Source organism: Humulus lupulus, chromosome 5 (genome assembly GCF_963169125.1).
Source record: "Humulus lupulus chromosome 5, drHumLupu1.1, whole genome shotgun sequence".
Lineage (NCBI taxonomy): Eukaryota > Viridiplantae > Streptophyta > Magnoliopsida > Rosales > Cannabaceae > Humulus > Humulus lupulus.
The window spans coordinates 201,446,261-201,471,747 of NC_084797.1; the positions used below are offsets into that span (position 1 = coordinate 201,446,261).

Genomic DNA, 25,487 nt, shown 5'->3' on the forward strand with positions numbered 1-25,487 from the left:
GGGTCTGAGCTGCCCTAAAAAACCAAAGAGTGCTGTTTCCTGAACCTCTCATATAGGGGTTTCCATCTATCTCCCCCGGCTTGGGGCTGTACTACCGCTGGTACCTCTGGCTGTAACACTGCCGGTACGGTAGACTGTAGCTTCCCCCTGGAACCTGTTGCTGTCTCAAGAGCTGAATCTCATATTCCTGCCTTTGTAACCTGGCTTGCATATCAGCAAGCACTTGTTGGCAGTTCTCTGGAGCTGGCAGTGGGGCTTGGTCGTGGTCATTCTCTTCCCTGGCCTGTATATATTGGCTAGCCAACCTCTCTAACCTTTGAGAAAGCATACTGATAACTATCCCACTCTCCAATGATCAAATCAGCCCTTAGGTAAGTAATAACTATACCTCTTGTCGCCTGACGGTCCATGTAATGCCCCTAATTCTCTGATGTGTTTAACGGCGTGAATAGTAGGCCGGGAGGGCCATACTTGCTTAATTGTGTTATTAATTGATAAAATGCATGTATATGTTGATTATATTATGATATGATGTGAAATGCATGCATGTGAGTCCATAATTTTAATTACAGGGGTGTGACGATAATTTGGTCCGTTGAGGGTAAATTGTTTATTTGGATGCATGTTGGTGATATATTGTTAAGGCCACATTATAATGTGGATTTGTTCGAGCTATTCGGCATGAGACGATATTTAAGTATTAAAGTAGCGGTTTAGTCATAACGGGATTAAGTTCGAGGCTCGGGGTGAGTCTCGGGATGTTTTAATGATTAGAACGTTTCCGGGAGTAAAAAGGGTAACGGGATATGAATTATTGGTGTTTGGGAATTTTGAGCATAGCGAGAATTGGAGAGCGTTAATTATGATTAACGAAATAGGTGAAAGATGACGATTTTACCCTTGGGGAGACATTAGAAGCTTTTAATGACCTAGGGGTATTAAGGTCATTTTGCTTGGGTTATATATGTTTCAAGTGGCTGTAGAAGGATGTAGAACAAAAACAGAGCAGCTTCTTCACCTTCCCGTACATCCATTTCTCTCTATATTTCTTTGAGGTTTTTGGTCCCAAGTTGAGGTAGCAAGCTAGGAAATCAAAGCTTGGAGGTTGTGGACTTAGTTCATCATCTAAAGAGGATTCAAAACCAGTTGGAGGTAAGGAATTGTCTTTGAATTTCAGGTGTACTCTGTTTTTCTTTTATAGTTTTCAGCTCTAGATTTTGATGTGGAAGGTTGGAATCAAGGGGAGTTTTTGTGTGTGTGTGATTGGGTTTTGGTGAGGAGGTGATGTAGGTGAGGTTTAGGGGTTGAATTGGATGTTTTGGTAAGGTTTGGGATGTGTTTGGAAGGGTGGTTTCAAGAGGAATCGCAAGGAAGGAAGTTCAGTGCAGCTGCTGGTCTGAAGCTGGCGCCCCAGCGCCAGACCTAGCGCCCCAGCGCTATTCAGGGCAGAGAGCAGCCCTCTCTGTCTCTGGGGCAGCGCCCCAACGCTGGTGGGTGGCGCCTAGGCGCTAGGCCAGTTTCAGGAAGTGTTGATTTTAGGGTTCGGGATGGTTTTTAAGGTTTGGGGGTTGGTTCCTTTGCCCCTTTTGAGTAGTTTGAGAGTCCCGAGAGTGGGGGATTGGTCCTGGGAGTGTGGTTTAGTTTGTGAACCATTCATTGATTTGTTTTATTAATGGATTATAATTGGTTATGATTAGGTAACCGCTAAGGAGTCTAAAGGTTGATCGTTCTCAGGGGTCGTTCTTTTAATCATTCTAGCTCGAACCAGAGGTAAGAAAAATGCACCCCAAGTGTGACATGCATGGATAATCATGAGGCATGTTGGCTGTGTTAATATGGACTTGGATTGAATATAGAATGTTTAGCATATGTTGCTCACTTGTGCATGGTACTGACTCATTGGTCAGTTTTGGCAAAGGTGCTAGTATCAACTGTGAAGTTGTGACTTATTAGTCAAGTTCGGCAGTGGTACTGGGCACTGGTCACGTTGAGCTGACTCATTAGTCAGGACGGCCTTAGCATTTTAATGCAAGCCAACATAGATTAGATCTAATCAACTATCAACATTGAATGGCTCAAAGAGCATTAATGCCAGACCGACCCAGAGGGTCGATGAATGAAATAAGCGCTTGGAGGCTAGTGGCTTATCTAGCAGCCACTCTCCCACTTGAAACAGTGACATGCTTGTCAGTCACTTAGTATGGTTTACCAGAAGCTGTTGAAGGCTAGTGGCTTACCTAGCAGCCACTCTACCATTTGAATTAGTGACTTGCTTGTCAGTCACTCAGTGTGGTTTATCAGGACCTCATGTGATGTTCACTCATTTGTTTGAAAGCTTTATGCTCAGTGTGATTATAATAATAATCATTCGATAATGTTTATACAAAGTGTTATGTTTTCTTGCAGGGCTTTGGCTCATGGGTGTTATGTGGTGCAGGTAAAGGGAAAGAAAATCTCACCTAGCCTTGAGTGGAGAGCTGATGTGGTGATGTGTACATATGCGGCCGCTTGACCACCACGTCCAAGGAGTTCTCAGAGGAACTAGGGGGTTTACCCTATTTTTGCCGCTTAGGTCGGCGGGATTGTAAATTTGAAACAGTAGTGACCATTTTGTACTGAGAACAACTTGTAAATGTTTTGTTTAGCTCTGCAGAGCAGTTTGTAATGAAAATCTCCATTTCCTTTTTATTGGTTTTACGCCTTAACCTGTTAATTACACTTAGAGCACGTTTTTGACCAAAGGACTCGGGTAGCGAGTCAAATTTCCGGTCCACCGTTCATCGTAACTGTTCTGGGGCAGCCAGGGCGTTACAGTCCAAGATCGAACAAACAAACAGATGCAATGTTAATAAGCATGCCAACACATAATATACTCAACCATGGTGCTAATGATCACTTCCTGATATTCATTAGCAAATAATGATGCTAATAAGCATTTCTGGCATACATAAGCAATTAACGATGCAAATAAAACAGTGCTAATAAGCATTTCCTCGCCTATATGCAAATAACAACGCTAATAAGTGTGTCCTGACCTACATGTCCATATAACAACGCAAATAAGTGGTTCTTTTGCATTCACAAGCAATAACAATGCTAATAAGCATATCTTTATCATTCATGCAATAGTCAAGGGCTAAGCCCTATTAGAATATCTCATGCTTCCTAATAAGGCATGCAGATAAGATATAACATTTATTTTAAATAGTTAAACAATTAATTACATAAGTAGTTACCAAACCCTGAGTCGAGCTTGTCTTTAGTGGCGAGTGTACATGCCCGACCAGTCTTCAGGAACCCTTAAACCTTGGCAGCTCTGATACGAAGTTGTAACGTCCTCTTAATCCAGAACTGTTACACTATGTACTTTAAATAATGTCAGACTTGCTAATCAAGTTATTTGGTTATAAACGTGTAACTAATGTTAATGTCAAGGGTTTGGGTTAAAAAATTTGGTAAAAGGAAATGTTGATTTTTCATTTAGAAGTTCAATACATACAGGGGATCCCAAAATGTTACTAATAGATGTTTGAAAAGGTATATACAATAAAAATTTACAACCAGCCGGCCTAAGCGGCAAAATAAGGGATACAACCCTAGTTCTTCTGAGATATCCTCGGTCGTGGTGGACAAGCAGTTGCATATGTACACGCCACCACCGAAGTTCTCCAACTCATGTTTAGTCTAGCTTTCCTTTCCCCTTACCTGCACTACACAGCACCCGTGAGCCAAGGCTCAGCAAGAACACTTAAACATGTGCATGAATAGTAAATAGATATTCCAAATACATATCTAGCATGCCCAATAGTAATAATCTACTCACGCATGCATACAATTACAAATAAATGATCATTGGATCATTCTGGGCCCACTGCTCTGAATAGATGACCAAAGAGTCAACTCTGGGCCCGCTGCCCTGAATAGATGACCAAAGAGTCAACCCGAGGCCCTATGCCCTAGCTATGTGACTATAGAGACACATGGGGCCCTAGCCCTTAGCTCTGAGTAACTAGCCATAGAGATAGCCAAGCACTTTGTTATCCAACGACCATAGGGTCAGCCAACGTAATAATACGTCCCTGATTTGGGCTAAGCCTCTCGACTAGCACGCTATTGCTGCCATTGACTAATACGTCAAGGCTTTAATCAGACATTCAGATAACCAGAGAAACAGATACAGATATATATAAGCATACTTCAAACAATACAAGTATGTGAATAGTAAATAGATATTCCAAATACATATCTAGCATGCCCAGCAGTAATAACCTACTCATGCATGCATACTATAGATGCTCAAAATTCCACGCTGATGAAAGACTCAAAGTACGTGCTTAGGACCCATGTCCCTAGGTATGTATTGGGAAATCTTGACAAACGTAGCCCTGGTAAGTATGCCACCCAGGACCACCCGTCTCGCACCTCGCGAGCCTAGGAGGTGTGCCACTCAAGCCCCTCAGGCACCTACACGAGGTGGTCATCCCCACATCCCTGCGAGGCTGTTATGCCCTCTCCTTGCCAAGCCTCGCCATGCTCCTCATCCACAAACGTCTCGCGCCAGGAGACGCCTCCCGCCAGGAGGAGCCCCACACAAGGAGGCTCCTCGTGCCTCACCACGCCTCGGCCGCGCCATGGGCCTCCGAGACGGTGTCTCGCCCTCGCCTCAGCGTACTCTAGGCCTCGCGCCATGGGCCTCGCGAGACAATGTCTCGCCCTCGCCTCGGCTGCGCACACAAGGCCCCACGCCATGGGCTTCGCAATACAGTGTCTCGCCCACACCTCGGCCGCGCACCCAAGGCCCCGCGCCATGGGATTAGCGAGACGGTGTCTCGCCCATGCCTCAGCCGCGCACCCAAGGCCTCGCGCCATGGGCCTCGCGAGATGGTGTCTCGGCCACGCCTCGGCCGCGCACCCAAGGCCTCGCGCCATGGGATTCGAAACACGGTGTCTCGCCCACGCCTCGACTGCGCACCCAAGGCCCCGCGCCATGGGCTTTGCGAGACGGTGTCTCGCCCACGCCTCAGCCGCGCGCCCAAGGCCCCATGCCATGGGTTTTGCGAGACAGTGTCTCACCCTCGCCTCGGTCGCGCACCTAAGGCCCTTCGCCATGGGACTCGCGAGACGGTGTGTTTCCCCCGCCTACAAGCGCCGCACACCAACAACCCAAGGGATCCCTCTCGCGGCTCACCTAGGCTAGCGCCTCGTGCACCCAAGGCATCCCAGGTGGCCTCGCGCCTGGCACCTCAGAGCAGTGTATCCTATGAGGACCTGTGGAAACTCCAACGTTTAGAGGCAAAAGAACAAGTATAATTTGAAAAAGATCGTACAAGTACGGAGCTCATACGAGGTACGACCTGTAAGACCCTATACTTCTGATCGAAATACTCATGCCAGACAAGTAGTGGGAGTACTGGGAGAGGGGACATGGCCTGTATGCTTCTAATCAGATGTCAGAGTCGACACCACCACCAGCACCACTACGCTTGATGCCACTCCTCTAACATTCATACGAAATAAGTAGTGGAGACATCCTCATGGTATCTGACCACGTACTGGATCCAACACCAGTACCCCTGAGACCACTCTTCTGACAGTGTACTTGTGTACCACCTGGTCCCCCGGACCACAATGTATCAGGGGCCATTAGAGCCCACTATAAAAGGAACCCCACTTCCATATGAAAAGGGGTTGGAAAAAACATTGTAGCATCATACCATAGGAAATACAAGTTCTTTTCATCATTTTCTTTCTGCAACTATTCTCTAAGTTTCTATTTAGATTTTTTATGTTCTTCATTGATAAGCTCTATACTTCAATTTTTCAAACTTAACTTCGTTGACGAGTTCTCACCGTCAACAGTTTGGCACCGTCTATGGGAACAGTAAGTGTCAAGCCACTGTTCTTCCATCGATTCCGATAAGAAAGAAATGTTGCGACGTTCGAAATGATTGAGAGAGCCGCGAGAGGTGGAGGTCCATCTCGACGGAGATCAGCTAAAAGCCTTTATGAAGGATCCTCCTCCACCCGCAAACGTGGAGGCCCCAAAGGAGCCTGAAGTTCATGGAGATGAAAGGGAAGCCTCATCCCCGACGGTCCCACCTGAGGAGGATCGTCCAAGGCCAACGGTTGCCCCAGCAAGGGGTGCCAGTGAGTTCCTGCCTCTAAGGCCGCCGCAGGTGCCAAACTCCGGCCGGCAGGATCCAGGCCCATCGATGCGCAGACCTGACAAGCACCCTCGGGTCCACTCCATGAGCTTGAGTTCTAGGTCTCGATTCTACGAAGATGAGATACGTGAACTTCACCGTAAGAACCAAAGGCTAGAAACCACCCTGGAAAACATGCAAGAGGTGCTAAATGGCTTGTTGCAAGGGAGATCAAACGTGACACTCCCTAAGCGGAAAGAGAGAGGTCAAGAGGGGGTAGAAACCACTGTCCCAGTAGATGATGGAAGGACTCGACTCTCCACCAGTAACACCCCCCAGACGAAGTAGCACGAACGTCCCAGGCCACCAAAGCAGCCCCAGGGGCCAAAGCTGAAGACCAACGCTGCCCCTCGTAACGATGTCGAGGTCACCTCAAGGAGAACACCCTCAGATTTACGAGAGGAACTTAACAAAAAGAGGGCAGGTAAAAGGACCATGCCTCTTATGGCGCCCCGGGAAGGCAAAGGAAAGGGAGATCCTAACCCATCCACACTGAGAGACTCCTTGAACAAGAGGAGACAAGACCTGGACACAGAAATGAGGAGCCTACGAAGCAAAATCATCACCGCCTCTGGAGGACAAGCCTTTGAGGATGAGTTCGACCATGAGTCGCCTTTCATCAAGGAGATCCAAGCCATCCGGCTTCCAGCCAACTTCAAGGAGCCCCATATGACCCCATACGAAGGGAGCACAGATCCTAAATACCATCTGGATGCATTTAATGACCTGAGGAAGTTAAGGGGGATTAGTAGCGGGGCTAGATGCCATTGCTTCGCTGTCACGTTGAAAGGACCTGCGTACAAATGGTTCAAAAGACTTAGACCAGGGTCCATCAGATCTTGGCAACAGTTTTTCGATGAATTTCTCCAGCAACACCATGTCGTGCAGGACTACATGATGTCGGGCACCAGCCTCGCCAACGTGAAGCAAGGAGAAAATGAGAGTCTAAAGAGCTACATTCATAGGTTCAATATGGAGGTGGCCAAAGTAGGGAGTTTGACCCGTAGAGAGTTTAAAATGGCCATCACAGCCGAAGTATGCCCGGGAAGCAAGGTATGGGATAACATGTTCAAGAGGGAGGTCACGGATTTAGATGATATCTAGGAGCTGGCGCAAAAATATATTCGCGTGGAAGATGCTCATGAAAGCCTTAAGCCTGGAAAAGGCCAGTCGCCACCAAAACCCTCAATTCGAGAAAGCCAAAGTGGTACAAAGAAGAAGAGGGTATATGAGGGAACGAGAGATGATTGACCCCGGAAGCATCAGCACACTGATGAGCGCAGACAAGGCCCTTACACCTTTTATACTGACCTCACCCATGCTAGAGAGCATATTTTCGTCACGAACGAAAACCAGGTCCCTTTCAGAAGGCCCCCGCCAATGAAAAAAGACCGGTCCAAAGGAGACCCCAGCAAATATTGCCAATATCACAAAGATATCGGTCACACCACCGCGGAATGCAACCATTTGAAGGTAGAAATCGAGGAGCTTATCCGCAGGGAACATTTGGGCACATATTTTCGCAAGGAGAACCAAAGGCCGGAAGAAGGAGCATCCTCTCCGTGGGCGCGAGAGGTGGCCCCAGAAGTACAAGGAGAGGTCAGGACCATCTTTGGAGGGCCAGGATTCAGGGGCGAATCAAGGAAGGGGCGGGATAAATATGTCAGGGAGGCCAGACGAAGTTTGCCATCGTGCGTTTTAAGTTTGGAGCAACGCCCCCCGAAGAGTTTTAAGGGTGAAAATGACTCAATAACCTCCACTGAGGAAGACGCCCGAAGTGTACATTTCCCCCATAATTACCCCTAGTGTTGACTATCCAGCTTGCTAACATGAGGGTGCATTAGGTCTTGGTGGATAACGGAAGCTCAGTGGACATCTTATATCGCCCAGCTTTGGAGAAGATGCGGTTAAACATCCGGCACCTAAAGCCTTGCAGTACCTCCTTGTATGGATTTACGGGAGATTCAATACAGCCCCTAGGGGCGATCGAGTTAGCCCTCACTATGGGAGAACAGTCCAGACAAACCACCATAATGGCAAACTTTGTTGTGGTAGATTGCGCCTCAGCCTTCAATACGGTATTAGAGAGACCTTCCCTAAGAGAATTGAAGGCGATAACTTCTGTATACCACTTAGCAATGAAATTCCCAACTCCCGGAGGAATAGCATGCATGAAAGGAGAGCAGAAGGAAGCGAGGGAATGCTATAACACATCCCTCTGCACGGCCACAAAGCCATCAACGCCTATGGCAATGGTTGTGCATGAAGGCGCGAACCCGCACGAATTAGACCCAGGAGTCACAGAAGAACCCAGAGCTGAACCGGTAGAGGAGTTGGAGGAAGTCACGCTCATGAATGAGCTGTTAAGAAAGTTGAAGGTAGGAAAAAACCTTGTGGGAGACGTGAAGGAGAAGCTAGTAGAATTCTTGAAAGCCAACCTCGACGTATTCGCCTGGAGTCACGAGGATATTGTAGGAATAGACCCAGTGGTCATGTGCCACCACCTGGACATCGACCCAAAAGCAAGGCATGTGACGCAGAAAAGGAGAGCGCTGGACCCAGAAAGATACGCGACCCTAAAAGAGGAGGTTGACAAGTTGAAGGCAAATGGTTTCATCCGAGAGGAATTTTAACCACTATGGGTATCAAACCCAGTGTTAGTCCTAAAGCACAACGGAAAATGGAGGACTTGTGTGGACTTTACTAGCTTCAATAAGGCATGCCCTAAGGACAGCTTCCCGCTTCCTAGGATAGACCAGTTCACAGCGGGGCACGAACTACTTAGCTTCATGGATGCATATTCCAGGTACAACCAAATACCCATGAACCCGGCTGATGAAGAACACACTTTGTTCATAAAAGACAAGGGGTTGTATTGTTACAAAGTGATGCCCTTTGGTTTAAAAAATGCAGGTGCTACTTATCAAAGGCTGATGAACAAAATGTTTGCGAATCAAATAGGAAGGAATATGGAAGTATACGTGGACGATATGTTGGTAAAGACAAAGAAGGCGGGAGAGCTCACCAAAGATCTCATGAAAATGTTTGACACCCTTCGAAAGTTTAGAATGAAGTTGAATCCACTCAAATGCACCTTTGGAGTTTCGTCAGGAAAATTCCTGGGTTTTATGGTGAATTCCCGAGGTATCGAGGCTAATCCTAAAAAAATCAAGGCCTTGCTGGAAATGAGCCCACCATGAAGCAAAAAGGAGGTGCAGTGCTTAACGGGGAGAGTAGCAGCCCTCAATAGGTTCATCTCCAGGTCTACTGACAAATGCCTCCCTTTCTTCAACATCCTAAAAGGGAACAAAAAGTTCGCTTCGGATGATGAATGCCAGGCTTCCTTCACCAAGCTAAAGGAACACCTTGGAAAACCAACCCTTTTGGCCAAGCCAGAAAAAGGGGAAAATTTGTATTTGTATCTAGCTGTGTCAGAGCATGCTATAAGCGCCGCCTTGGTCAAGGGAGAAAAGAAGCACCAGCAGCCCGTGTACTATGTGAGCAAACGGTTAATAGATGCAGAAGCTCGGTACCCCAAAATAGAGAAGTTAGCATATGCCTTGATAGTGGCTTCTCGAAAGTTGAGGCCCTATTTTCATGCTCATGCTATTGAGGTGCTCACAAATACCCCCTGTGTTAAGTCTTGCACAAGATGGAGACTTTGGGAAGGTTGTTAAAATGGTCGATTGAATTGAGTCAGTTCGACATCACTTACACCCTATGAACCTCAATCAATGGGCAGGTACTTGTAGATTTTATAGTCGAGTTTGCATACCGACCCCATGAGGAGGGAGAAATAGAAGAGAATGAACTGGCACATGAAGAGGAAAAACACCCTGAAGAATGGAGCCTCCATGTAGACGGGGTGTCTAACGAAGGGGGAGCCGGCACTGGCATAGTGATGATGGGACCTGAGGGGCACAAGATGTATTGTGCCTTAAGATTTGGATTTGAAGCTTCCAACAAATAGGCAGAGTATGAGGCGTTGTTGGCCAGCCTACGACTAGCTAGGGAGTTAAAGGTAACCCATTTGCATGTCTTTAGTGACTCACAGTTTGTGGTGTTTCAGGTGAAGGGTGAATACCAAGCTAGAGGTCCAAAAATGGCTGCATATCTCGCCAAGGTGAAGGGGTATTTGGATCAGTTCAAAAAATACACCATAGAACAGATCCCAAGGGAGCAGAACATCAATGCCGATGCACTCGCAAAACTCGCCTCCACACGAGACGAAGACACGCTTGAGTCCATACCGGTCGAATACCTCCCCAAGCCAAGCATAGCAGAAGAAAGAATAAATATGGTCAATAGCACCGAGGAGTCATGGTTTGCACCCATCGTGAGGTACTTAAATGACGGGACCTTGCCTTTGGACAAAAAGATGCCCGTAAATTGACTTACAAAGCTGCTCAGTACACCCTAGTAAATGGAACCTTATATAAGAGAGGCTTCTCTACCCTGCTCCTACGGTGCGTAGACAAGGGAGAGGGTTTAAATTTTTTGCAAGAGATACATGAAGGGAATGTGGAAATCATGCTGGGGGGCAGTCCACGGCAAAAAAGGCCATCTGCCAGGGGTATTATTGGCCAACCATGGAGAAGGACACGGGCGACTTCGCGAGAAGGTGTAACAAGTGCCAGAGACATGCGAATTACCCCCGACAGTCACCAAATGAGCTGGTGAGCATGACCAGTCCGTGGCCCTTCGCTGTGTGGGGAATTGACTTGATTGGAGCACTACCAACAGGAAGAGGAGGAGCTAAATACGCGGTGGTAACAGTCGACTATTTCACTAAGTGGGTGGAAGCGGAGCCTTTAGTCAACATAACGGCTAAGCAAATCACCACCTTTTTCAATAAGTATATCGTCTGCAGATTTGGAGTACCCTACAAGATTATCTCCAACAATGGAACACAGTTTGAATGAGGAATATTTAAGGAATACTGCAAGGAAAAAGGAATCAAGAGGATTTTCTCCGCAGTAGTACATCCACAAGCTAATGGACAAGTAGAGGCCATCAACAAGATCCTGAAATGGAACTTGAAAACAAAGTTGGAAAAGTTGAAAGGGGCCTGGGTCGAGGAACTCCCCAATGTACTCTAGGCCTATAGGACCACCCCTCGTTCCACCACTGGGGAGACACCTTTCGCCTTGGCCTACGGCTATGAGGCTATCCTTCCGATAGAAATGAAGATTAACTCCATCTGCACGCAATCATATGATGACCAGGCTAATATCACAGCATTGGTTGGGAACTTGGACCTGCTGGAAGACAAGAGACAAAGGGCACAACTGAGGTTAGCCACATATCAACAACGAGCAGTGAGGTACTACAACTCAAGGGTGTGAGAGAGAATATTCAGGGTAGGAGACTTGGTACTGAGGAAAGTACTCCCCAACATGCGAGACCTGGGGGCGAGGGTACTAGGGGCAAACTGGGAAGGACTCTACCAGGTCACTCAATGCATACCACCAAACACCTACAAACTGGCCCACATGGATAACACCGTTATACCTCGAGCATGGAATGCGAAACACCTAAAGAAATACTACCAGTGAGACTTCTGCACCCGATGCAAAGAAGACCTATGTTTAGTTTGTTCCTTGTTATGTTAACTTATTGGGTAAGAATCAAAGAGGCTACTTGGGTAACCTCCCAATTAGATGTAACCCTTTCATGTATGTCATTGTAACATGCAAACTATGAATGAAATTGTTCGCAATTTCATGTGTTATTCTTCTTCTCTATAGCATCCACCAAAGTGCCTGTTGAAATAAATTTCATCAAGCACTTGGGGGGGGGGGGGGGGGTAGGACATGAGGAAAAATATACAGCAAAGAAGAGGATCCTAAAAGGACCCCCTATCAAAAGGATCCTAAAAGGACCCCCTTATCAAGAGGACCCTAAAAAGGACTCCTATATATGAGGATCCTAAACGAGACCCTCATATATTTATGTATAAAAATGTGATGAACCCTTATAAACAGGAGGAAGACCTTGCAAGGCATCATTTGAGTTCACAAGGATTAGCTACCCTTGTGAACATCAAGGAGGCCAAAAGGTCCTACAAGAAAAGCCTCCAAATAAAGGCAGATGCTCCCATGAGAGGAAAGGCCTCAGGAAGAGCACCCACCAATAAGCCTAGAGCGGCCACTAAGCCGTCTAGCCAAAAAGGGTCCTAAAAGAGACCCTTGCAAAATAGTACTATGAATAATGACGAGAAGGACGCTTCTCGCAAGAAATAATAAGCGCGCGCAAAAATATATAAAAGGATAACTAGAACCCAAGAGGTCAATATATCCTTATAAGAACAATCAAGAGGCATCAAAGAAGGACCTATTGAACCCCTTCGCATGGGCTCCAAAGGACCTCAAGCCTGATAAATAAAAAAGAGAACCTATCGAACCCCATCGTGCGGGCTCAAAAGAACCTCAAACACAGAGGAATAAAGATGAATGATCACATATGTATATATAAAAAAAGATTTTTGATAACATAACATGACTCAGAGAAATTACAAGCAAAATAGGGCTCGAACGAGCATACATCCACATTGGGCTAACTGGCAAAAATTGCAAAATGATAATCTCAAGGCCTCCTGCCATGGGTGTTCCACTCAGCCGCCTGGGCAACGACGTGCTGGCAAAAGGAGGAGAAATCGAAGTTAGGATGCTACCTCCATACTCCGTAAAGGGCGTGCTCTATGGATCTATACTCAATAGCCGCCTTGTCCACCTCTAAGGAAGTGACCCTCCTCTGCAACGCTGCGATAGTAGCCTTGGCACCCTCAAGTTCGGTCTCTAAGCTAGTGACCCTTTCCTGTAGCATCGTGGCCTTGGCAATCCCCCTCTTATTCTTTTTTGATGAGGAAGAAGCCTTCGCAAGGGCCTTCTCTAGCAAGTTCCCTCTTGAGCCCCTAGACCTGGACCGTAAAACGGTCCCTCTCAGCATTCGACGTGGAGAGGTCTTGAGCCGAGTCGACAAATCGTTGAGCCACTGTATAGGTCTGCACAAGAAAAATAACAATAACAATGATAAGCAACAAAAAAAAGAGATAAAAGGGATAAGGCCGACATAAGATGCATGAACTCACCTAAGCGGCAGAACACGCAAGAGTCTCCCCGAGCTCTGACATGGAAAAACTCCCAAGACCTCTCCAATCAGCCTCAGGAAGGTCTGTGGCAATCTGGACATATCGTCGCCCATAAGAGGACGACATGCGGCCCACCCAAGGCACCCCTTCCGAGCCAAGGGTGCTTGGCTGAGTAAGGACAGATGACCTGCTCGCCGAAGGAGGGGGGCGCAGGAAGATCGGAAAAATGGGCCCCCGATGGATCAGGAGGGGGCGCAAGAAGATCAAAAAAATGATCCCCCGATGGACCAGGAGGGGGCGCAGGAAGATCGGAAAAATGAGCCCTCGATGGACCAGGGTCAAGGGAAGCCTGAGGAAAAGCATCAAAGTCTTCATAATAAGGACAACCGAAAACCCTCGGCATGACCTGTTGATCCTGGGAGTGGGAGGCCATGTCACGGTCTGTAGGGGCTAAAGGAGGGCACCCCCTGGGAGACGAAGACGGTCGGTGGGGTTGCCCATGTCCAAGGGAGACCCCCTCTGGAACACGCTTAGCCTCACCCCCATCCGAGTGATGTTCAGTCGAAGCATCCTTCTTCTTCTTTGATCCAGAAATAGTCCACAACAACCCGGGATCCGAAACCGGGGACAGCTTGTAAAAGTTGAGTTTGTCCATAGTGAAGAGGTGTACAACCATTTTCTCGGTAGGGTTAGCCTCGAGGAATGCATCCACTGCATTCACCTCCGACCCAACAACTCCAAGCGTGGCGAAATGCTCTGCACAATCCACACAGTTGCCGACACAAACATAAGTTCCAACAAAGTAAGTTTAAAAAAAAAAGGGGGCTTGAAGTACTTACTAGGAGCAGAGCGAAAGTGCTCACGAACAGAGAGGGGACCCTTCACAAAGAAAAAGTCATGCTTCCAAGACCCTGGGTTGGATACAATGCCCTCTATCAAGGAGACCGAAGTATTGGCTTTTTGCAGGAAATAAAAGCCCTTGGACTTAGGAGAGGGCATGAGATTGTACATGAAATGCACCTCTTGGTCTGTAGGAGCACGCTCGAAATGATCCATATACGAGATGAAGAGGCAACTCAAGTTCAACCAGCTGTTGGGCGCCAGCTAGAGTGGAGCAAGGTCAAAATAATTGAGAACTGTGATGAAAAATGGGTGTAATGGGATTGTACCACTCGCTTTCAAGATATGCTCGCTCGTAGCCATGTAACCCAGATTTGGGCAGTCAGCCCGACACTTGTTCGAAGGAACGTATAACGTGTATTCTGGGCCAACACAGTAGTTCTCCATTATTTCCAACAGTTTATTTTCGGACACATGGGACACTAGAGTGGATGCCAACAGGGGGCCAGTGTCCTGATCATCAGCAGTCACCTGTCATCGCCCTCTCTTCGGCATATCTGCAAAACCAAAAGAAAAAGGTGAGGTGGAAACAGGGCACTTTACCCTACATTTTTTCTTCCTAGCAAAGGTCTTCCACTGAGGCACCAGGTGTGAAAGCACTAAGCAAGGGTAGATTGAGAATAAGGGTTGAGGAGAAGATGCGATGACCCCATGGCAGTCATTAGGGGAAAACGGGTAGGAGGCTCAGGCGGGAGATTTCCCTCCATAAACTCCAACTCCATCTGCAAATCTAAAAAGGTCACCCTAAGGTTCGCTACATGGTCGTTAAGGTCAAGGGGGAAAGGTACTCTATTTCGCTCTCTACCACCCAAATTTTACGCGTAAGTTCAGCCATATGCTCAAGATGATGAATGCGGGCCTGCCTTAAGGTGTCGTAGTCATGGTGGGGATTGTCCTCAGGGGACTCCGAGTCTAAAGATAAGTCAACAAACTCGACCCCTAGAGGAGCGTCGAATGAACCTTCACATGCCATGAGATCTCGTCCCGAAAGGAAAAAGGGTTCACGTATAAATGAGAGGATTGCTACAAAACACAAAGGAATGGGCTCAAAACCTCTAGTTACAAGCGCTCTAAATAACCCACTATGGGGTATGAATAAGGGCATGCAGCTGGGTTAACTCACGACAAGCTCAGCCAAAATACCCCTCCCGAGTGGTGCTAATTTGGACCCAATAAACATAAGGGGGAAAGAAATTATACCTCAAGCAAGTAAAATTGAGTACTATCGTGGTCAAAAGGAGGTCGGGGGCCGAAAGCACCGTCACGTTCAAATAGAGACAAGTGGTCGAAAGTATGCGTCTACAAAAACAAAGGAAAAAGGCTGTTTTTGTCCTCAAATGCCTGCATAGATATAGACATACAAGAAATGAACTCAAATATATATAAAAATAAAAAGAAGGGAAAAGATAACAAAAATGAGGTTGTGGGGGATTGAACCCTTCACCTCTTGAAAGGAGCAAGGATCCCAAAACCACTAAGCTGAAGAGGTAAGGTGTAAATAATAGGCTAGACATGAAGGCCTATTTATAAGAATAAAAAAGGAGAGTATACCAGAGCACCTAAAGGTCCCCTCCTAGACAGGGGGGGCAAGTGTAGATGCTCAAAATTCCACGCTGATGAAAGACTCAAAGTACATGCTTAGGACCCATGTCCTTAGGTGTGTATTGGGAAATCTTGACAAACGTAGCCCCGGTAAGTGTGCCACCCAGGACCCCCGTCTCGTGCTTCGCGAGCCTAGGAGGTGTGCCACTCAAGCCCCTCAGGTGCCTACATGAGGTCGTCACCCCCAGATCCCCGTGAGGCTTTTATGCCATCGCCTCGCCATGCTCCTCGTCCACAAGCATCTCATGCCAGGAGACGCCTCACGCTAGGAGGAGCCCCACGCAAGGAGGCACCTCGCACCTAGGAGCGCCTCGCGCCTAGGAGCGTCTCGTGCCTCACCACTTCTCGGCCGTGCCATGGGCCTCGCGAGACAGTGTCTCACCCTCACCTTGGCCTCGCACCCTAGGCCCCGCGCCATGGGCCTCGCGAGAGGTGTCTCACCCTCGCCTCGGTCGCGCACCCAAGGCCCCGCGCCATGGGCCTTGCGGGACGATATCTCACCCGCGCCTCGGCTATGCACCCAAGGCCCCACGCCATGGGCCTCGCGAGTTAGTGTCTCGCCCACATCTCAGTTGCACACCCAAGGCCCCGCGAGATGGTGTCTTGCCCACACCTCGGCCGTGTATCCAAGGTCCCACGCTATGGGCTTCGCGAGATGGTGTCTTGCCCACGCCTCGGCCGTGCACCCAAGGCCCCGCGCCATGGGCCTCGCGAGATAGTGTCTCGCCCATGCCTCAGCCGCGCACCCAAGGCCCCGCGCCATGGGCCTTGCGAGATGGTGTCTCGCCCATGTCTCAGTCACGCACCCAAGGCCTGGGCATCATGAGACGGTGTCTCGCCCATGCCTCGGCCGCGCACCCAAGGCCCCGTGCCATGGCTTTGCGAGTCGGTGTCTCACCCTCGCTTCGGCCGCACACCCAAGGCCTCTCGCCATGGGCCTCGCGAGACAGTGTCTCGCCCCTGCCTACAAGCGCAACACACCAACAACCCAAGGGCTCCCTCTCACGGCTCACCCAGGCCAGCACCTTGTGCACCCAAGGCATCCCAGGTGGCCTCGCGCCTGGCACCTCAGAGTGGTGTATCCTATGAGGACCTGCGGAAACTCCAATGTTTAGAGGCAAAAGAACAAGTATAATTAAACAAAGATCGTACAAGTACGAAGCTCATATGGGTTATCTGACCACGTATTGGAGCCAACACCAGTACCCCTGAGACCACTCTTGTAACAGTGTACTTGTGTACCACCTGGTCCCCCGGACCACAATGTATCAGGGGCCATTAGAGCCCACTATAAAAGGAACCCCACTTCCACATGGAAACGTGTTAGAAAAAACATTGTAGCATCATACCATAAGAAATACAAGTTCTTTTCATCATTTTATTTCTGCAATTATTCTCTAAGTTTCTGTTTAGATTTTTGATGTTCTTCATCGATAAGCTCTATACTTCAATTTTTCTAACTTAACTTTGTTGATGAGCTCTCACCGTCAACACATACAATTACAAATAAATGATCACTAGATCATTCTGGGCCCGCTGCTCTGAATAGATGACCAAAGAGTCAACCCGGGGCCCTATGCCCTAGCTATGTGACTATAGATTCCTGGGGCCTTAGCCCTTAGCTCTGAGTAACTGGTCATAGAGATAGCCAAGCACTTTGTTATCCAACGACCATAGGGTTGACCAACATAATAATACGTCCTTGATTGGGCAAAAGCCTCTCGACCAGCGCACTATTGCTGCCCTTGACTAATACACCAAGGCTTTAATGAGACATTCAGATAACCAGACAAACAGATACAGATATAGATGAGCATACTTCAGACAATACAAGTATGCATACATATAAATCATGGTATCTTAACCAATCAAATATGAACACAATAATAACCATGTTCCTCAACGGGGCTGAGCCCTACCTATGCAAACAAGACAAGCAATCATTAAACAATTGTCCAGACACAGAGCATTCAAGCATAACCTAAATCACATTAATTCTCAAGGGTCGAGCTCTATTCATAGTTATAATCAACAACTAGGCCAAGCCCTAATCACATATATCACGTATTGGGTAAAAATTTCTTACCTTAGGTTCGAGTGCAATGTATATTAAGAACGACCCTCGAGCACGATCCCAATTCTGAGCTCCTACAGATAACCTAGTCACAACTTATAGATAATATTGTCAAAATGAGCAAATAAAGGCTTCTGTACCGAGTCCTAGCCTCTGAGACATCGAATTTTACTAAACTGGGTAGTAGGATCGATCCTGAGCCCTTAGGTTTGAGTTCTCGCACTCAAAACTCTCTCGGGGCTCAAAACCCTTCAAGCGCCGCATCTCAAAACAAAAGAGCCATGGCTTGCCCTAAGTTAGAGAGCCCAAGGCTCTCCTCTATTTCGACATGTGCCGCGACGCACCCCTACTTGCACCGCATCTCAAATGGTGGTTCAACACCTCCTTCTCCTTCTTGTTCATGAGATTCGCAGCGCCCCAAGAACAGGGTCGCGACTTGCCATGAAAAGTCAGAAATTTCCCCATTTTTTTCAAACCAAAACCCACCAAAAACCTATCTAAACATAGCTAAATCCCCAAGGTAAGGTTCCCAATAACTCATCACCTCAAAACACACAAAACCCAACCCTTAACTTGGTCAAAACCTCATCAAATCCCAAAATTCAGAACTGAGTTTCTAAACTCTAGAACTTACTAAAAACTAGAGAAACATAGTGATTCAAGGCTGGAGATCATTACATTAGTTTCCCCAAGTGATGCTAAGCTTCTCCCCAAGCAATCCTGAGCCTAGGCTAGCCTCGATTCCTCATAGATCGCAATAATTCCCAAGGAATTTGAGTGAGTGTGTTAACAAGAGAGAGAGAGAGAGAGAGAGAGAGAGAGAGAGTATGGAATGAGTTTTCTTTCATTTTCTATATTTGTGAGGTTTACTTAGACTCTAAGTAACCTTAAGCAAATCTTGAGGCTCTGGGTACCAAAAACGTCCCCGAGGGAAAAATGGTCAAAATCCCCGAAATTCCCTCCTAATCTCACTAACTCCAAATATATCCTCGAATATTTATTCCTGTCACCTGATAACCCGGCAATGTACTAGATAGCCAAAATACCCTTTCAGTAACCCCGAGTTGGGTTTTAGGTCCTGTTGTGACTTTCCCGCTAGCTTGCTCCCTAGGATCGCCTCATGCCGAGTAACCCAAATATATTCACACAATAATGTGGTCTCACACATATATCACATATATTCCAAATATAGTCGTAAAATACCAAATTACGAAAATTTCCTTTCTAATAAGAAACGGTCCCACATGTATATTTAATACACCTAAACATGCATATCTAGTCATATTATAATATAACTCACATAATCATATAATGACAAACACATATATATATATATATCACATAAACACATAATTTTCCATAAATTGCCATCCTGCCCCCCTAATCAAGGCCCTAAGCCTTATGAGGTAGTTTGGGATGTTACAAGTAAGGTTAAATCTTCGCAAACTTTTCTATACCCTTAAAATGCATCTTTAAGCCAACGTCATGGAGGCTCATGATCATCTACACACGTTTAATTGGTGTTTAGAAGTTGGAATTCTTGTTATTTACATTGAGTCTAATGCAAATGACTTGATAGATAAAATTAGATTGTCACATTATATTTTATTTGTTCTTGGTGATTACATTGATATGATTAAGTTTTTCAGTATTTTCCTTCCCTAATGTAACTTCGTCCCAATGTAATCAGAGAAGTTAATATGGTATTACACAATTTAGCAAAGTTTAATAAGAGTCAGATAATGAACATAGATTAATTGCAAATGATTCTTATCTTCTCTCAAATATCCTTGTACTTGATGTAAAACCCTTGATTGGCTAATTTAATTTAGAGAAAATATTTTTACAACTCTTGAAGAAATTCGGGTGAAATATCTTGTGTGATTTGTGAATTGATTCTTGAAAATTCTTATTGAGATTTTCAATTAAAATAGTTATCCTTAATGTGAAAATATTTATTAGTGTGAATATATTGTTCTTACCATTGTTATCAAAAAATAGGCTTTATTGGTAGAATAATATATTTGACTTATTCTGACTGATTATTTCCAGGGATTGAGTATTTCAGGATAAGCATGATTCGAAAATGAACACGGTCAAGAGAAATGACCAAATTCATTTCAGCCAGTCAAGAATGATGATCACACTGACTCAACAATTTCCTATTCTGTCGGAGTAGAATCAACCAAGATGGCTGATTTTTTCAATCAAAGAAATTTGCAAATATTCCTTGTATTAATTAGAAGATTTCAGAGGAGCTGGCCTTGGACATTTGTTTTCAGCTATAAATACCTTTCAAAGACCTTTGGAAAAATCACCTCTTCCATTTTGAATTTTGAAAACACTTGTTGTTATTTTTTAGGAGTGTTTCTTTGTAAAGATTAAGTAGTTCACCTTAATCTTTGTTTGGAGTGCACTTGTCTATGTATCTATCTTGTTCTTTGTGTAACATGTGGTATCTCTTGTGAACGTGTTCCTAAGGATCTTCGGGAGAAGATTTCATCAAGACTCACTTCAGGAGGAAGAGAGAACTCACTATTCTTTGAAGGGATTTCAAGAGAATCAACGTTTCATCAAAACCAGGTTCGTAAAGAAGAGTACAACAAGATTGTGACAATAGTTTAAGGAGTCTTACATTGTTTAAGTCAATGCTTTTGTACACATTGTTTCTTTACTAATTGATTTATTCTCTGGGCATGGCCCCGTGGATTTAGGTTATCTGAAAGGATTTCTGAATCACGTAAAAATTTCTTGTGTTGATTTGTACCTGCTTTTCTGTTTCTATCTTGACATTCATATTAATTGTGCTAACAACACAGGAATCGGTTTAAACAACTTAATCACTATTCTGCATTCATTTAAGTTTTTTAATTCTAATCACTTTACCTTTCATACTTTTTCTCTCCAAACTATTACCACTTTCAATTCGCGCCTTCCAAACTTTTTCACTTGTTAAAAATTTCCCCCGAACTATGCATGCTACTAAAATATAAGACTTCTGTTAGTTTTCGTCTTATATGGTTAACCGACTACTTATGTGGCACTTTTACTGCTAATGTGGTAATGTCACGTATAGAATAATTAACAATTTTGTCCGTGAACTTTGAACACTACCAAATCGTGCCTCTTTTTTTTTAAAAAAAAAATTAAAAATAAATAAAAAAATTTTAAAAATCATTTGTAAAGATTAAGAAAATAAAAAAAAAAATTCAAAAAATTAATTGAATAAATTTTCAAATATTAAAAAGTTAAAAATATAATGAAATAAAAAAACTATTTTAAAATGAAAATAGACGGAGAAGTCGTAGGACGCGAGAGAACGGAGGACATTTGTGATGCGTAGATTTGGAATTGAAGGGTAAGTGGCGAGCAACAACCTATAATAATGGTAATAGTAATTGTCATCTCTGAGATACTACTCTTTACAGTGATATATTTCATTATCAATACATAGATTTGTGACTATTGAAAACACGCATTTGTTCAATTTTACATTTGAAATTAGCAAAAAAAAATTGTTTATAATATAGGTTTGTATTTGATGAACTACAAGAACATACCAAGATGCAGAGACAGAGCCAAAGATTGAAAGTGGAGGCAGATTAAATAAAAATAATATTAGTGGGAGTATATTAAGTGAATAAATTATTTTATGCTAATATTATACATATATAAAATTGAAAAAAATTTATTAAAAAAAATAATGAGTGGGGGTAGCTACTACCACAAGGCTATGAGTGGCTCCATGCCTGCTAGGAAGAAGAAAGAAGAGAAAAAAAACATGAATTAAATGATTTAATGTTTTATTATTTTTTTATATTCTTAGAATGATTTTTTAAAGGTTTTAATCATCTTTTTTAAGCAAAAATATATCTTTTAAAATTTTCAATTAATTTTTTAATAAAAGGGGCACGATTCGCCAGTGATAAAAGTTCAAGGAACCATCAACAACCAAAATAGCATGTCATATTTCGTTAGCCACCTAGGACGAAATCTAACGGAAGTCCTACATTTCAGTAACATTCATAGTTTAGATAATTTTTAACAAGCGAAAACATTCAGGGGACATGATTTGAAATTGATAATAGTCTGAAATAAAAAATATTATTTATTATTATAATAATAATAACTTGGATGAATGGGGCTGCACTATTTTTTTGTTTGTGAGAACATATTGTCCATTAGATTAAATCAAACTAACGGGTACCACATGAGAGGGTCCCTCCCATTGGTAATATCCATCTTAACCGCCATGGCTTCCCCTTCAAAGGCCAACTCTGCCTTAAGTTTTATCACACAAGACTCCCACTCTTCTGTGTCTCTGCTTAAAGCTACCACTCTGATTCCTGTGATACCATCTTTCCATGATGCATCAGTAAAGAACACCTTACAAATTCCTTCAGGAATCTTATGAGTTATCACCACATTCTGGTGCTGAGTGTCTTCAAGTGTGGAGTCTATCATTTTCATGTCAAACTCACATGCTGCAAAATCACCTCAGTTGGAACCTTCTTTCCATATATAAGAATTTTGTTTTGGTTCCTCCACAGTACTTCAAAAAGGCATCTCGCATATGACAAAAACTTAATCCTCTCTTCACCTTTCAGGCTCTTACAAACCTCTTCTAGGAAATCAACAAGTGTACCTGTTACAACATTACTTGACGCAATTTGTTAAGGGACATCGAACCACATAACATGGGCTAGGGGGCACACCTTGAACACATGTATAATTGTTTCCATCATGTCCTCACAAAAGAGGCATTTTTTATCAAGCATAAACTCCATTTTGCTCCTTGTTGGAAGAGCATCTGCTAGATTCCTCCAGAGGGCCATTCTTGTTCTCAAATATACCAATGGGTGCCAAATTCTACTCCATATCCATTTTCCTTATTAAGTCGGTGTTTTTGATCCTCCACATAGGCAGCTTCATTGAGAACCTTCCTTGATAGTCATTCATCCAAATCAAGGTGTCTGTGACAGTCAAAATCTTGTGATCTGTAGGGGAAAAGGCTGGGTAAATGTTGTGCAATACTACATTGCCTAAGGAAGGTCAAGTGTGATGATTATAAGACTGTGTAGGTATGTGACTACACAATTGAAGAGGACTTAAATGGATTGATGGATACTACTTACACCAACAAGATGCATCTTCTTTTCGATAGCCCATCACTTGAGAACTCCAAAGTTACGCGTGCTTAACCATGAGTAGTCTCATGATGGGTGACCTCCCGGGAAGTTTTCCCAAGAAGCGTGCGAGTGAGGACAAAGCACGCTGGAAAGACTCGTGTTGGGTTGCAGGGCCAGTCGTCATTCCAGGAAACAGCCATAGTGACGTGTGGCGCTACAAATTGTATCAGAGCCTTGACCCAGCCGGAAGTGTGGCCAACGGGGACGTCGGACCCCTAAGGAAGGGTGATTGTGATAGTTAGAATCCTGTGATCCGCAGGGGGAAAGACCGCGTAAACGCTGTGCAATCCCATATCACCTGGGGAAGGTCAAGTGTGATGATTCTAAGACTGTGTAGGTATGGGACTACACTGTTGAAGAATGCTTAAATGGATTGATGGAACTACCTATGCCAACAAGATGCATCTTATTTTTGGTAGCCCATCGCTTGGGAACTCCAAAGTTAAGCATGCTTGACTTGGAGTAGTCTCATGATGGGTGACCTTCTAGGAAGTTTTCTCAGGAAGCGTGCGAGTAAGGACAAAACATGCTGGAAAGACTCATGTTGGTTTGCAGGGCCAGTCGTCATTCCAGGAAGCAACCATAGTGATGTGTGGCGCTAAAATGTCGTTACTACATTTGGGTAGTCTACCAATTTTTGTTATACACCTGCCCATGTTCTCCCCAAATATCTCCATAAGTAAATAAAAATTCCACTCACTTGTATTAATTGATGGATCAACCACAAATTTCAAATGGGGTGCTCTCACCCTATGCATTTCCATGAATTCACAAAATTCATTGTAGTGAAGCCACATAATCCATGGCCACCTCCAAACATCAACTGATTGACCACTACTGATCAATGTGTGACATCCTTTCCTCAACACACTTCAGGCATCTAATATGCACATCCACATTGTAGAATCTGTTGCTTTTGTTTCCACTGCCCAAAAGGAAGCTTTTTGACATTATTTCTTCGTAAGACAATTAATCCAATGCTTATGATCTCCTTTGGCTACACTCCACGCCAGCTTGGCCAAGAGGGCTTTGAGGATGTCCTCAAATCTTCTAGAACCCAACCGCCCTGCTGCCTTGGGTTGATACAAGCTATCCCAATTTTTAGATGCCCTAAATTTGTCATTTTCCAAGCTTCCCGTCCACCATAACTTTTTGATCACTGCATCCATTTCTGTGCACATTGAAAGGGGGACTCTGCATGCAGACATGTTATAGATGGGTATCCTAAGGGATACCGATTTAACCAAAGTAGTGCACCTCGCATAAGACATCAACCTCAATTTCCATCCTTCCAGTCTCTTGAGAAGTTTGTCTTTCAATGCTTTGTAATCCTCTTTCTTCATCCTATTAAAGAAAATGGGTTGACAAAATGTTTTTCATCACCCAAGGAAAAGGTAACTTCTAGGAGTTGTTGTATCTTTAGCCACATGTTCTTAGGCATATTATTGGACATGAGGACAATTGATTTTTTCCTACTGCATTTTCCCCCCGACCATCCCTCATACCTCTTAATGCATTTCATCAATACCTGTGCATCTTTCTCATTTGCTCTTATAAATAAGATTGTATCATCCACGATCATGAGGCGTGATATGGAAGGTGCATTTCTGGGTATGAGAATCCAATGTATGGATCCAACATCTTGTTCCTTCTGTATGAGCTTTGACAAAACTTCATTTCACAAGAAGAAGATAAAAGTAGACAATGGATCAACATGTCTCAAACCTCGCTTTGGAAAATTTTTGCTCAATGGTAGCCCATTTAACAAGACCAAGTAGGATATCAATGTGATACAAGCCATGAAAAGCCTACACACATGCTCTTTGAATCCATTAACTTTAATGACACTGAGGATGAACTCCCACTCCATACAATCGTATGCTTTATGCATATCAAGTTTTATTGCCATCAGACCCCCTTTCCTTTCTTCTTTCTTATTGTGTGCACCAATTTTTGGGTGAGAATTGATGATTCTGCTATCCATCAGCTTGGTATAAAGGAAGATTGAAGAGGTGAAACGAGTTTGTCCATCAAGGGTCTCAACTTGTTAGAGAGAATTTTGGACATAATTTTGTAGGCAAAGTTGCATAGGTTGATCGATTTGAATCTTTCTAATTTGTCTGTGTTCTCCTCATTTGGGATGAGGCAAATGAACGTATAATTTAGTTGACGCTCAAACGTTGCAGTAGTGAAGATCTCCTATACACATTTGATTACCTCTGTACCAACTATGTCCCAATATTTCCTATAAAAGCATCTCGACTGTAACGTCCTAAATTACATAATAAGGCTTAGGGCCTTGATTAGGGGGCTAGGGCGGCAATATATGAAATTATATTCTTATATGACACATGATAATATAGCTAGTTATGCATGTTTAGGAATATTAAATATGCACGTGGGCCCGTTTCTTATTAGAAGGGAAATTT

The 25,487-nt window shown here is 44.5% G+C and overlaps 2 protein-coding genes across 2 annotated transcripts in view; both read right to left on the minus strand.

The window, feature by feature from the left end:
- The window catches only part of LOC133779854 (uncharacterized), a gene marked incomplete at its 3' end in the record, with an annotated part of 72,927 nt that extends 50,594 nt beyond the window's left edge, over positions 1-22,333 (minus strand). The window contains exons 1-4 of the mRNA XM_062219755.1: positions 22,071-22,333; positions 14,665-14,690; positions 13,808-14,049; positions 13,123-13,206 (exon numbers count right to left, since the gene is read on the minus strand). Coding sequence (XP_062075739.1) covers positions 13,123-13,206; positions 13,808-14,049; positions 14,665-14,690; positions 22,071-22,333 — 615 coding nt within the window. The remainder of the gene's footprint in view (positions 1-13,122; positions 13,207-13,807; positions 14,050-14,664; positions 14,691-22,070) is intronic.
- Positions 22,334-24,008: 1,675 nt separating this feature from the next.
- On the minus strand, positions 24,009-25,042 carry LOC133779855 (uncharacterized). Its single transcript, XM_062219756.1, has 3 exons — positions 24,784-25,042; positions 24,564-24,729; positions 24,009-24,402 (listed from the first exon to the last, which is right to left on the minus strand). The coding sequence occupies exons 1-3, from the start codon at positions 25,040-25,042 to the stop codon at positions 24,009-24,011; spliced, it is 819 nt and encodes a 272-aa protein (XP_062075740.1).
- Positions 25,043-25,487: the final 445 nt, after the last annotated feature.

What these genes read in the sequence shown, in the direction of transcription:
- LOC133779855 (XM_062219756.1), bottom strand. Translation starts at nt 25,042, where the DNA reads ATGGATAGCAGAATCATCAATTCTCACCCAAAAATTGGTGCACACAAT. An exon ending in CAAAAATTTTCCAAAGCGAG is followed by an intron (nt 24,730 to 24,783) that starts GTTTGAGACATG and finishes TGTGAAATGAAG; the next exon opens with TTTTGTCAAAGCTCATACAG. An exon ending in TTGATGAAATGCATTAAGAG is followed by an intron (nt 24,403 to 24,563) that starts GTATGAGGGATG and finishes TTTCTTTAATAG; the next exon opens with GATGAAGAAAGAGGATTACA.